The sequence below is a fragment of the Panthera pardus genome, unplaced genomic scaffold, assembly GCF_024362965.1.
Source record: "Panthera pardus isolate Hobbes unplaced genomic scaffold, ASM2436296v1 HiC_scaffold_16, whole genome shotgun sequence".
Lineage (NCBI taxonomy): Eukaryota > Metazoa > Chordata > Mammalia > Carnivora > Felidae > Panthera > Panthera pardus.
In genome coordinates, this window is record NW_026526721.1 from 129,286,753 (window position 1) to 129,301,733 (window position 14,981).

At 37.0% G+C, this 14,981-nt stretch overlaps 1 protein-coding gene across 2 annotated transcripts in view; it reads right to left on the reverse strand.

The window, feature by feature from the left end:
* DNAJC13 (DnaJ heat shock protein family (Hsp40) member C13) overlaps positions 1-14,981 on the reverse strand; it is a 125,037-nt gene that overhangs the window by 98,252 nt on the left and 11,804 nt on the right. For both annotated transcript variants that reach the window (XM_019436489.2, XM_019436492.2), the window contains exon 2: positions 7,598-7,678. In XM_019436489.2, the coding sequence (XP_019292034.1) occupies positions 7,598-7,665 (68 nt within the window). In that variant the 5' untranslated portion in view covers positions 7,666-7,678. The remainder of the gene's footprint in view (positions 1-7,597; positions 7,679-14,981) is intronic.

Consider the following 14,981-nt stretch of genomic DNA (forward strand, 5'->3'; position numbering starts at 1 on the left):
TGTGATTGCTGGATCATATGGTAAGAGAATGCGGAGTTTTTTGGAGCATTTAGTCCACTGACTTTAGAGTGAGTACTGAAAGATATGAATTTATTGCCATCATGTTGCTTGTAGAGTTGGAGTTTCTGGTGGTGTTCTCTGGTCCTTTCTAATCTTTGTTGCTTTTTATATTCATTCATGTATTCATTCATCTTTTCTCCCCTCAGAGAGTTCCCCTTAAAATTTCTTGCAGGGCTGGTTTAGTGGTCACAAACTCCTTTAATTTTTGTTTGTCTGGGCAACTTTTTATCTCTCCTTCTGTTTTCAATGACAGCCTTGCTGGATAAAGAATTCTTGGCTGCATATTTTTCTGATTCAACACATTGAATATATCCTGCCACTCTTTTCTGGTCTGCCAAATTTCTGTGGATAGGTCCGCTGCAAACCTGATCTGTATTCCCTTGTAGGCTAAGGACTTCTTTTCCCTTGCTGCTTTCATGATTCTCTCCTTGCCTGAGTATTTTGTGATAAGCCTTGTTGATGGTCGGTTTTTGTTGAATCTAATGGGAGTCCTCTGTGCTTCCTGGATTTTGATGTCTGTGTCTTTCCCCAGATTAGGAAAGTTTTCCGCTATGATTTGTTCACATAACCCTTCTACCCCTATTTCTCTCTCTTACTCTTCTGGGACCCCTATAATTCTGATGTTGTTCTTTTTAACGAGTCACTGATTTCTCAAATTCTTAAATAGTGCTCTTTTGTCTTAATCTCCCACTTTTTTTCTGCTTCATTATTCTCTATAAGTTTGTCCTCTATATCGCTGATTCTCTGTTCTGCCTCAGCCATCCTTGCGGCCGCAGCACCCATTTGAGATTGCAGCTCACTTATAGCATTTTTTATCTCATCCTGACTAGCTTTTACTTCTTTTATCTCCGCAGAAAGAGATTCTAATCTATTTTCAACTCCAGCTAGTATTCTTATTATCGTGATTCTAAATTCTGGTTCAGACATCTTGCTTGTATCTGTGTTGGTTAAGTCCCTGGCTGTTGTTTCTTCCTGTTCTTTTGGGGTGAATTCCTTCGTTTCGTCATTTTGAAGGGAGAAAAGGAATTTATAAGGTAGGAAATATTAAAATTAAAAAAAATTAAAATTAAAAAAATATTAAAATTTAAAAATTAAACACACACACACACACACACACACACACACAAAATAATCGAATAAATGATGTTAGATCCTAGGTGTGTTTTGGTCTGGGTGTTGAAAGTGGCTTGACAGATTAGAGAAAAAAGGGAGAAAAAAGAAAAAAAAAAAAAAGGAAATCATCTGAAAATTTGAAAAAATGAATACACTAAAGCAGACGAAAATGAAATGATGGAAGTAAAACAATTTGAAAAAATTTACACAACAGTAAAAAATATAGAAAAAAATTAAAGAAAAATATTTTTAATAAAAATTTAAAATAAAAATGAAGTTTTTCTGTATTCAAGAAAAAGAAAACAAAAAAGAGAAAAAAAAAAAGAAAGAAAGAAAATTGAATAGTTGGACCAGGTAATAGACTGAAATACAACTGAAATTACTTCGTTTTCCCCTAAAAGTCAAACTATGAAGCGCTTTATAGTCCATAAGCTAAGCAAGTGGTGAGACTTGTGTTCTTGAAGAGGGAGGTTGGCTCAGTTAGGCAGGGCTTAGTGTAAAGGCTCCATTCTCCACTAGATGGCGCTGCTAGCCTACTGGGGTGGATTGTTGTGGCACTTGTAGGTGCGTATATGCATGCTGAGGAGCGGTGAAAATGGGGTCACCCAGATACCCAGTCTCTAGTATCGGAACTCTGTTCTCCCTGATTAGCAATCACCTATCCTTCATCTTCAGCTTCCGTCCACTCGCCGTTTCCACGCCATCCATGACCAGGTCCCAGGCAGCACCTCCCTCCTGAGTTTTGTCTCAGATGCGGCTGCCTTCCCCAGCCCCCCACTTCTGAGGGACTGCAGCTTTGACCCGCTCCACCCCTCTGTGAAGGGTCTCACTGAGCAACCACCGGGTGCCAGCCCGCCCCAGAAAAGGTTCACGAGACTGTAGCAGCAGCGTCTCAGGGATTATGAAAATCACAACACACATCTGGTTTCACCCCCAACGACCTTGTTCCAGCACCAGCGAATATGGCCGTTCTCTGGGGTCTGCTGGGCCCAGGTGGCCTTACAGCCTCTACCAAATGTCCTTCCAGCAGTGGAACCGCTTCTCCCCATGTGGCCCGAGAACCTCCCAAAGAGGATTTGGAGTTTTTTAAGAAACCATCAAACGGTCTTCCAAAGTGGCTGCACCATTTTGCATTCCCACCAGCACTGGATGAGAGTTCCCTTTGCTTCATATCCTCACCAGCATTTGGTGTTCAGTGCTCTGGATTTTGGCCAATCCATAGTTTTATAGTGGTATCTCTACATTTGCATTTCCCTGACTTATGATATGAAGCATTTTTTCGTATGTTTATCTGCCAACTGTATATCTCTTTGGTGAGATCTCTATTAAGTCTTTGGTTCATTTTTTTAATTAGGTTGTTTTCTTACTGTTGAATTTTAAGGATTCTTTGTGTATTTTGGATAACAGTCCTTTTTTAAATGTCTTCTACAAATATTTTCTCCCAGCTTGTCTTCACATTCTCTTGACAGGGTTTTTCACAAAGCAGAAACTTTTAATTTTAATGAAACCCAGCTTATCAATTCATTTTTTTGAATGTATTGTCACATCTTTAGTGTTGTATCTAAAAAGTCATCACCAAACACAAGAGTCATCTAGATTTTCTCCCATGTTATCTTCTAAGAGTTCTGTGTTTCACATTTAGGTCAGTGATACATTTTGGGTTAATTTTTGTGAGACGTATAAAGTGTGTACTTAGATCCTTCCCCTCCCCCTCCTTTTTGCATGTCCATGTCCAGGTGAATAGCATCATTTGTCAAAAAGAGTATCTTCTGCTCCTTGAAGCTAGCTTTTAATGCAACACTGTGTGTAAAATATGAAAATCTTATAAAGCAGATACATTCCTATTTGCACTTCTGGGTGAAAAATGTTCAAATCCCAGATTAATATTAAGCACAAAGAATTATATGAAGAATACAAAAAAAGTGTTCAGGATGAACTCATCTGAGGTTTAGAGACTGGCAGCATCAAGAGCCAGGATCAATAAATCAAGGGAAAAAACACTCAGGATTTCTAGGATTATCAGAGTTGGTGACATATGTTAATACCAGGCAGCTAAAGAGTACCTCTTCTTTTCTAGGATTCCAATTTCTACACATAAGGTATCAGAAATTTGCGATCTTCACTTCGAGTCGCCTTTCCTATTTCCTGTATCTAGTCACTGCACTGACTGTATATGAATGTCATAAGGATCTGCCATTTAATCTCATGAACTGATTACCATATATCCCAATGTATTAAAATCACTTTCAGATACTAAAATGCCACCCTTAAATTCAGAGCATTTGCTACAATTAATATATGCAAATATCAAAGTGACCCAGAAGTAAATGCCCACGTTTTACTTGTGATTTCCATCCAGAAAAAACAAAGAACCATATTCTGAATATCACCCTCAAGTTTCCCAAAGTGAAACCGCACTTCTGCTTTAACTGAAACATATGTATCTTCCTTCCTATCGGAAATGATGTGCTTAGGCCAAAAAGGAAACTTTGCTCTTTCATGAAAGTGCTTTTTACTCCTGAAAGCTACTCCCTCTTCCTGCTCCTTCCAGAGCAAGCATAGAATTATGTACTTTCCAAGTGGGAAAATGACAAGTGTAGGAGAAAAGGTTACTTTGCTAGCCAGGAAGACTATACTGAGTGAACAGACCTGAAGTGGTAACAACATGAGTAGTGGCTGCAAAATGAAACACATGAAAACTATTACAAAGGTAACATGAAACGGGAACAAGGGAAATATGTTAAGAAGTAAAGATGGTAATTTAGGCATATCTTAAGAAAGAAAAGGGGCGCCTGGGTGGCTCAGTCGGTTGAGCGGCCGACTTCGGCTCAGGTCACGATCTCGTAGTCCGTGAGTTCGAGTCCCGCGTCAGGCTCTGTGCTGACAGCTCAGAGCCTGGAGCCTGTTTCAGATTCTGTGTCTCCCTCTCTCTGACCCTCCCCCATTCATGCTCTGTCTCTCTCTGTCTCAAAAATAAATAAACATTAAAAAAAAATAATAAAAAATAAAAAAGGAAAAATATTTATTCATCTTTACTGCTTACAGCTGCCTTTTTTGTAAAACTGACTAGCTGACTCTAAAATTCATATGGAAATGCAAGAGACCCAGAATAGCCAAATGTTGTAAGTGAAAAAAATTGGGACCTGAAACTTCCTAGTTTTAAAATTTAATACAAAGCCACGGTAATCAAGACAGTATAGTGTTGGCATAAGGACAAGCATATAGATTAACAGAACAAAACTGGCAATTCATAAATAAACCTTTACATTTATGGCCAATTATTTTTGACAAGAGTGCCAAAACAATTCAATGAGGAAAGAATAATCTCTTCAACAAATGATGCTGGGACAACTGGATATCTACATGCAAAAGAATGAAGTTGGATCCCTTTTTCACATTATATACAAAAATTAACCCAAAATCAATGCTATAAAATTCTTAGGATATAGGATATGTCTTTGAGACATGGGTTAAATGATGGCTTCTTAGGACAACAAAAGCACAAACAGCAAAAGAAAAAGATAAACTGGATCTCATCAAAATCAAAACACTGTGCTTCAGTGGATGACTATCAAGAAAGTGAAAAGACAACCCACAAAATGAGAGAAAATACCTGCAAGTCATGTATCTGATAGCAACTTGTATTCAGAACATATAATGAGCATTTATAACCCAATTAAAATGGGTAAATGATTTGAAAAGACATCTTATGAAAGATATACAAATGGCCAACAAACATGCAAAAAAGGTATTCAATACTTTAGTCATCAGGGAAATGCAAATTAAAACCCTAACAAGAGGGGCGCCTGGGTGGCTCAGTTGGTTGAGCATCTGAGCCTCTTGATTTTGGCTCAGATCATGATCCCAGGGTCAGGGGATCAAGCCCTCCATGCTAAGCATGGAGCCTGCTTAAGATTTTCTCTTTCCCCCTCCTCTACTCCTTTGTGCACATGCATGCATGCACACACGCTTTCCTCTAAAATAAAAATTAAAAACCTTAAAAAGTAAATTAAAAAAATAAAACCACAACAAGACACCAGTTCTCCATTAGGATTGCTAAAATAAAAAAAAGACAATGACGAATGTCAGTGAGGAAGTGGAGAAACTGGATTCCTTATACACTGATAAAATTGTAAAATGTTTCAGCCACTTTGGAAAAGCTTGGCTGTTCCTCAAAAAGTTAAATACAGAATTACCATATAACTCCATATAACTCCATACAACACCAATTCCACTCCTAGGTATGTACCCAAGAGAACAGGAAATACACATTCACCCATAAGGTTACACATAAACATTTATAGCAGCATTATCCATAACAGTAAAAAAGTAGAAACAAAACAAATGTCTATCAACTGATGAATGGATAAACAAAATGTGATAAATCCATACAATTGGCACAAAAAAAAAAGGAATGAACTACTCACACAAGTTACAATATGGATGAACCTTGAAAATATTATGCTAAGTGAAAAACAAAAGAAAATATTATGCTAAGTGAAAGAAGAGAGTCACAAAAGACCACATAATTTATGATGCTATTCATGTAACATATGCCAAATAAGCAAATCCTATGACAGAAAGTAGATTAGTGGCTGCCAGATGCTGGAAAGATGGGAAAAGAGGAGCAACTGCTAATTATTACAGAAGATTTTTGGGGAGGGGATGAAAGTGTTCTAAAAATGGTTAGTGGTGATGGTTCACAACTCTATTAAATATACTAAAAACCATGGAGTGGTACACTTTATTTTTATTAAGTATTTATTTTTGAGAGAGAGAGAGAGAGAGAGAGAATGAGAGCACACAGAGAGCACAGAGGGAGGGACAGAGGGAGAGGGAGAGGGAGAGGGAGAGGGAGAGAAGGGGAGAGAGAGAGATCCCACAAACCATGAGATCATGACCTGACGCTTAACCGACTGAGCCACCCAGGTACCCCTGAATGGGTACACTTTAAAAAGCTGAATTTTATGTTATGTAAATTATATCTTAATAAAACTGTTATAAAAACAAAGTTTCAAGGTGTCAATGATGGAAGCAAGGAAATGTACTGACAACACATAAACAGTTCTCCAAATTATTACAAAAGAAAAAAAAATATCTTAAGTCTTAGTCACAACTTTCCTAGAACATCAAAAAAAGTTTTTTCCAGATGATCACATTTACTGACAAGCAAAGCAAGAAGTATTACAGTAAGCTTGTTCTTTAGAATACATCAGTATGGTATAATTGTATTAAAAATAGAAGTTATATTATGATGACCAGAGCAATCTACCACTTGAGGAAAAAATAAAATCATCCCAATATACAATTTTTTTAGGGCTAATTCAAAGAATTAAAGAGACTCACACTACCTTGGATATCTCAATTTTCTACCTTTGCTCAATGAAATTAAATGAAGAGAAAATTTCAAGACAGATATTCTACAAGTGTAACCGTTATGCTCCCTAATTTAGGAGTTCCTACAATTGAATTACTAAAAGGAAACAAAATTAAACATTCTAATCTTTCAAAATTAGTCAGTTTGCTAATGCAAACCAGAAACACTACAGAATCACATGTTGCACCACTCTAAGTTACTACATTACCTAAAAAATGAAAAGTTCAGAAAAAGAACTAAGGGTATTGGCTTTGTGAACATGGCACGTTTTATCTGAGGCCTGATTTGAAATAACGTGGTCACTTATTCGTCACAGTGTGGGACACTCATTATACTTATTACTACTTAAAAGGACTAGAGAGGAAACTTTTTTGGTGATGGTCAACAGGTGCCATTCACTGAATACTCAATTTATTTAAGTCATAATTTTAAAACCTTCACACCCTCCATGTCACTTCATTTAATCTTTACAGCAATGTGAGGGGTAGGAATTACCACTCATTTTCACAAAAAAGAAACAGAAACATCAACATCTTGGTTTGACCAGGCAAGCTACTAAAAAATGTCACTCCCTCTCAAGGAAAAGGTAAGATCAAATCCAATTTTCAAAATTCATTATAGGCCTAAAGAAAGGTTACAAAAAGCACTACTAGCATATTCTCTCTTGACAGTCAAATGGACATGAAAACAGAGCGATCACACACAGGCTATAAAGTTGTGAAGCTAATACTCTGCCACTACCATATAATTAACTGACAGCATCTAAGGAGGTAGATAGATGGTCTGTTTTCCTTTTAACTGGTACTTTTAATTCTTAACAACTTCTTCCCAACACAGAAGCAGAAAACCAGATATGTCAAGAGAAAAAAAGAACAATAATGTATTCTAAGTGTAGCATTTGCATTTAAAATATGCACATATATTTTTCAGAAGAGAAGGACTAAATGGCATAACTGAGCTGTGTGGTACTACTCAAGATATTGAAAGTTATGTTTAAAATGATACTTCATAGATGCACCGAAAAATAAAACCAACAGAAATACTTACTTTCCTCTCCATGAATGTTTTGTTGTGTAGAAACATGCCAAATCCTTATTTTCCCTAATCATGTTCATTTTGTGCTGAAACCTAGAAGATAAAAATATGGCTGAATTTAGTACGGTTATCCCTTGAGTTTTTCCTGAATCTCACATACCATACTGTCAAAGCCTGCCATATAGTACTAATTTTAAGGCACAACTTATTCTACAAGTCCATAAGGTTTAAAGGGACAGGTACTGGTCTGTTCCCCTCTCTGTCACACACTTTAGCACACCATATTGTGACTGTCTGCTCCCCTCCACTACACTTGGTTTCTTAAGGACAAAAATTGCCCTCAACATCCAAGAATAGAGAATCTAATAAAAAATGTTAAAGTAAATGAATCTTTAAATCTCACATTACCAAACAATGCCTTGGCACAATACAAGCACCTAAAAATGTTTGCCAGGTGTCCAATCAATTCCAAAAAGTTTTTGCTGAGCTAAGTGCCAGCCATTCTGCTATCATTGTCACTTTAAAGGAGACCCACTCTAAATACGATTTTAGTTAAAAATAACATTTTCATTAAAGAAGTTATCCATGTCCATAGTAAAAACAAAAAAAAAAAAAACCTAAAGTGCTCACAAAGTAAATCCTAGCATCCAAAGCTAATCATCCTAGCCTCCATTCTTCTAATTAGAATAGGGTTTTTTAAACAAAATTGTGATTGTCAATTGTACTGCTTAAGCCTGTTTTCACACAATATTAACCTTCTTCTATGGAATTAAAATTTTTAAAGTCTACATGCTATTCCATTGTATGAATATAGTATAACAATGCTACTCAAAGTGTAACTGCAAACATCAAGCCAAGTACAGAAACTGACAGTTAAGGGTTTAGAAACTTTTATAGCAATTCAGTGTGTGGACTCCTCTGGCTGAAGAGTTACATACACCAAATAGTTCAGGACTCTCAAACTTGTGTGATAAACCACACGGTAATAGCTTCCTACCAGCCATATGCACAGGGACCATGTTACATGCAATATTTAAAAATTAGTTTATTGACTATAACCCAGAAGTATATAAAATACAGACTCTACTTATTTCATGAGAAAATTTAAATTTAGCTAATTGTACAGGATAAGTCGGTAGAATTAACTAATGAAAGGCTGATAAATTTTGAAAATGCTACATAATTTGCTTCATACTGCATAAAAGTTAAAAATGAACATGGTCAGGCACCTCGATGGCTTGGTCAGGTCAGTTAAGCGTCTGGCTCTTGATTTTGGCTCTGGTCATGATCTCAGTTTGTGGGTTTGAGCTCCATGTCGGGCTCTGAGCTGACAGTGGGGAGCCTGTAGGATTCTCCCTCCCTCTCTCTCTGCTCCCCTCTGCTTGCTCTTTCTCAAAATAAATAAATAAACTTTAAAAAAAAATGAATATGGTCATTTATTTCATCTTTTGTGACTTGACTATCTCTCCTTACCTTTAATTAGAAATGCATTTTTTAAAAAAAATTAAAAATACTGGATACATACCAAAGTGTCAATGCACACTGAATCATTAGAATCATGGTTCACTTCAACTCCCTTTATATCTTTATACACTGGTCTAATGTTTTGTTTTTTTTAATCAGCAAGTATTATTTTCATAATTTTAACAAAACCGTTTTCATTCAAAAACATTTTTGCAATAGCTTTTTGAGATACAATTCACACACCATAAAACTCACCCTTTTTAAGTGTACAAGTCAGGGGTTTTTAGTATATTCAGAGTTCTACAACCAAGGCTGTTTTTAGAACATTTTTATCACCCCAAAAAGAAACCCTGTTAGCAGTTAGCAGTCACTCCTCATTTCCACTCACTCCCAGCACCTGGCAACCACTAATCTACCTTTTGTCACTATGACTTTGCCTATTTTAAACATCTCATATAAATGTAACCATACAAAATGCAGTCTCTGTGACTGCCTTCTTTCATCTAGCATGACATTTTCAAAGTTCATCCACATTCTGGCATGGATTAGTTTCCTTCTATTGTAGAGATATACCACATTTTGTTTATTCATCAGTTGATGGACAGTTGTGTTGTTTCTACTTTTTGACTATTATGAATCATGCTGCTATGAACATTTGTATGAACAGTTATTTCTCTTGAGTACATATACCTGCAGGGCAAAAACATTTTAAAAGACACCTCTATTTTGAAACTGCTTTCTTCATTCCTACTACTTGCTTTTGTATTAGCAAACTGGCAAGGTCCTCTACATTCTATGTAGGACACTCTGCCTCTAGATACCTATATGGCTCACACCTCCTTCAAATCTGTGTGCTAATGTCAGTTTTGTTTGTTTGTTTTTTTTAAGAGAGAGAGGGTGTGCACACCTGCCTGCAAGCAGGGCAGGGGCAGAAGGAGAGGAAGGGAGAGAGAGAGAGAAAAATCTCAAGCAAGCTCCACACCCAGTGCAGGGCTCTATCTCATGACCATGAGGATCATGACCAGAATTGAAATCAAGAGTCGGATGCTCAACTGACTGAGCCACCCAGGCGCCCCAGATGTCAATTCTATAATAAAGCCTACCCTAACCATCCTGTTATAAATTATAATCATTCTCCTCATTTCACACTTTAAATCCTTCTGATTCCTGTTCATTTTTCCTCTATGGCAACTTTAATAGTCTAATATGCAACTTATTAAATTTATTATTTAATCCTGCTACCATATCCAGACAGAAGCGTTTTTGTGTGTTAAGCTCATTATACACACACACACACACATATATACACACACACACATGTGTGTGTATATATGTATATATATGTGTGTGTGTGTGTGTGTATACATATATATATATGTATATATATATAAAAACCTCAGAGCCTATAAGAGTGCCTGACACAAAACAGGTTCTCATTAAGTATTTGAGTGAATGAATGACATACAGCAACCCCGTGGGAAACTCTGATATCCATTTCAAGTTGATGTTCTAACAAGTACTCCTAAATAAAGTTTTGCCAAACCTGCAAAAGCATCAACTCATGCTCTGAGGAATCAGAGAATCACAAGTAACAGCAAGGTTAGGGAAACCTTTACTGTTACCAGAGAGGAAATTACAGTCAACTGACATCTTCCTACTAGTGTGTATGGAGACAGCTAAATATAGTCCTGACAGTTGGTGTGTTTTGTTGGTTTTTTCCTGCATCGTGTATCTGGGATGAAACAGCCAACGAAGACTTAGTAAACCAGCAAACATTTCCTCAGCCTTCTAAATCATTTGCAGTAAATGATACTGATGAAAAGAAACTCAGATAGGATCTCCGATAAAGTGCCAAAATAGTGAAAAATACAGGTCTAGAGATATTCTCTTTCCCTTATATACTACGACTGAAGACTGGAATAAGGAAATAAAGAAGACAAAAAAGATGATGGCTGATATTAAAGAGTGGAGTTTGGATTCCTAGAGTCATAAGTTAAGATATCTGAATGTCAGACTCTGTACCAAGGGCCTACCTTAGGAAAAGTGGCAAAAGAAAATGTATTTGAGTGAAGGGTGACTGATATCATTAAGGGACTTTAAATTTAAAATGGAAGTGAGAGAAAAATAATAGACTTTAAAATGATAACCCCCAATGCCTGGGTGGCTCAGTTGGTTAAGCATCCAACTTTGGCTCAAGTCAAGATCTCATGATTTGTGAATTCGAACCTTGCATCGGGCTCTGTGCTGACAGCTTGGAGCCTCAAGCCTGGAGCCTGCTTCGGATTCTGTGTCTCCCTCACTCTCTGCCCCTCCCCCATTCTTTCTTTCTCTCTCAAAAATAAACACTAAAAAAATTTTAATGAAAGGGCGCCTAGGTGGCTCAGTAAGTTGAGCACCCAACTTTGGCTCAAGTCATGATCTCATGGCTCATGAGTTTGAGCCTCACGTGGGGCTCTGTGCTGACAGCTTGGGGCCTGGAGCCTGGAGCCTGGAGCCTAGAGCCTAGAGCCTGCTTTGAATTCTGTGTATGTCTCTCTCTCTGTGCCTCCCCCACTCGTGCTCTGTCTCTCAAAAATAAATAAAAACATAAAAATTTTTAATTTAATAAAAAAAAAAATGACAGCCCCCCCACCAAAAAAACTCAGAGCATAACCCAGAAAAAAAAAAAAAAAAGCAACAAAAAAACCTTAAGAATGATTTCATAAGTATTGCTGACTTGGGGGGAATATGTAACTCAAACAGATCTTTTAGGAGAGGAATTAAAACAAGTTTACATCAAGAAGGTTTACCTACAACTTTCTGGAGACATATGAACTTGATAGTGATGAAAGTGATGAGATACCTAAGTAGCCAACTCAATCCAGAGAGTTCTTAGGTTAGGATAGATAAAAGGAAAAAGGGAGAGAAGACCTAACATATTAAAAGTAAACTACTGGAAGATATACAAATGGCCAACAGGTATATGAAAAGATGTTCAATGTCACTATCAGAGAAATGCAACTCAAAAGCATGAGATTTAAACTCACACCTGTTACAATGGCTATTATCAGAACAAACTCCAAAGACAATTTCAGCAAGGATGTAAAGAAACTGAACTTTTATACACTGTTGGTGGAAATGTAAAATGGTGTAGGCAGTATGAAAAATAGTATGGAAGTTTCTAAAAAATTAAAAACAGAACTACCAAAGGATCCATGATTCAAACTTCCAGGTATTTATCCAAAAGAACTGAAATTAAAATTAGCATCTTGAAGAGCCAACACTCCCATGTTCATTGTAGCATTACTTGTAAAAGCCAAGATGTGGAAACAACCTCAAGTCTATCAACAGGTGAATGGATTAAGAAAATGTGGCATACACAAACAATGGGATATTATTCAGCCTTGAAAAAGAAGGAAATCCTGCAATATATGACATGAGTGAATTCTGGGGGACATTATGCTAAGTGAAGTCAGTCACAGCAGGACAAATACTGCATGACTCCACGCAGTATCATGAGTTATCTAAACTAGTCAAATTCTTAGACACAACCAGGAAATGGAGTGTGGGAGAAATGGGGAGGTGCTAATCAACAGGTATAAAGTTTCAGTTATGCGAGATGATTAAATTCTAGAGATCTGCTGTACAGCATGGTGCCTACAGTTAACAATACAGTACCATACACTTAGAAACCTGTTATGAGGACAGATCTCATGTTAAGTGTTCTTACCACGATAAAATTTAAGAAAATTTTAAACTATTGATCACCTGACCTGACAGAAGAAATACTGATGTAGGTAACTATGCTGACAGAAAAATACAATGTAAGATTTTAAAAGTACTCATCTCTCTGGACGTCAGAAGTTCCTATGGCCAAAATCAGCACACCGGACCATTATCTCTAATATTTTAGGAAGCAGTAAGTGATAACTGCTTTAATCCTGAGTAACAACCACCAAAAAAGGCTAGTAAAATGAAGTGCCCTTTATAAAAGATAATTACTCTAAAAAGCTTGCTTTAGCCATGTTAAATATATATATATATAGGCAGAGGTATATCTGAGAGGTAAGAGAGGGAGGAGACACTCACCTAAGTAGCCAAGTCAACCCCAGAAATAATGGAATAATTCAATGCTATTTATTACTAGTGTCTGCATAGCCTCATAATGGAAATCAGGATAATGCTTTTTTGAGCCCTTAGTAAAGATTATACTGAAATTGGGGAGGCATGGTGACCCTAATAAAAAGATTTAGAACACGTCCTGAAATTATGCAAAACCTGGGTTTACTGCGTATTCCTTATGCTTTAGTGAGCCAGGCCCTATGCATTTATCTACCTCATTTTGTCCTCTACCATGGTACAGGTAGGATGATCCCCATTTTATTGACAAGAAAACTGAGTTAGAGAATTTATATCACTTCCCCAAGGTCACACAGCTGGTAAGTAAATAAGTAGTTAGGCCAGACTTTGGACTCAATCTGCTTAACTCTACACTCCATGTATTTAACCTCAATAATAATACCTTCCCTCAAGTTTAGGAAATCAAAATAAATTCATTCTGACCATGTAACTACAGATTTATCATTTGACAGCACATTCCAGGATTAACTTAGAACGAGTTCCAATTATTATCTTCACACAATTTCAAACAATAAAACAAACTACCATACTCAACACAGGACAAAATAAATAAAAGAAAAAGGAAGGCTCCAAGGCTGAAATACTCTACCATCTAAAAATAAACTTTCAAAAATTTCTGCCTATAGATAAGCTTTAAAAAAACTTTTTAAACAAAGGGTTCAAGACGAACATAAGATAACAGAAATCTGCTACCAATATATGATTCCACGATAGTCTTTAAGGAGCTCAAAAATATTCTTTTAACGAACACTGAACTTTTAAAATAGCCAGATTAGGGGCACCTGGGTGGCTCAGCCGGTTGGGCGTCTGACTTCAGCTCAGGTCATATTCTCATGGTTCTTGGTTTGAGCCCCGTGTTGGGCTCTGTGCTGACAGCTCAGAGCCTGGAGCCTGCTTCGGATTCTGTGTCTCCTTCTCTCTGGCTCGCTCTCTCTCTCAAATAAATAAACATTAAAAAAATATATAGCCAGATTAATGAGATCTGAGGCTAGGACCTACTTTCCAACAGCATAATATTAATCTCCAAATTTTCAAGTCAATCTATTTTATATTCTCCATAAAGCCTCAATCAATTTGTGACACAGTCATTTCATCTAATGAAGGCAACTGGTCTGGAAACAGCACTCTTTCAGACCATGAGAATACTTCTAGACACACAGATAACTCATTAGTAGACAATGGCAATACACAAATATCAGGAAAATGCAGAAGAAACGGGATAAGAAATTCTGTATTATGTATCATTCAAAGTGAGACTTGGAACACCTTCAAGAGAACCACTAGAAAATGAGTGAGTGCAAGTCTTGGGGTCTTCCAAGTAGTGTTCAAGTGATGATTTAATCTGGTAACACAACCTTCAAATACTTCCCTGTAGCACAGATACCAGACCACAATCAACATAACTAATGGCTAGCACAAGCTACATTAATATACACACTAGTTTTTTTTTTTAATGTTTTTTAATATTTATTTTTGACAGAGATAGAGTGTGCACTGTGCGCACCGAGCAGGGGTGGGGCAGAAAGAAAGGGAGACACAGAATCAGAAGCAGGCTCCAGGCTCTGAGCTGCCAGCACAGAGCCTGACAGGGGACTCGAGCCAACTAGCTGCAAGATCATGACCTGAGCCAAAAAGCTGAAGGTTTAACTGACTGAGCCACCCAGGCACCCCTGTATACACACTAGTTTTAATACTTAATCTATCACCAAGGTAAGTAAGGGTGGTGAATTTTTAAAATACTGCTTATGGCTAAAGACATATTAGTAATAACTGCCATTTACAGGCTGCAGAACTTTGAAAAAAGCTTCCTAAC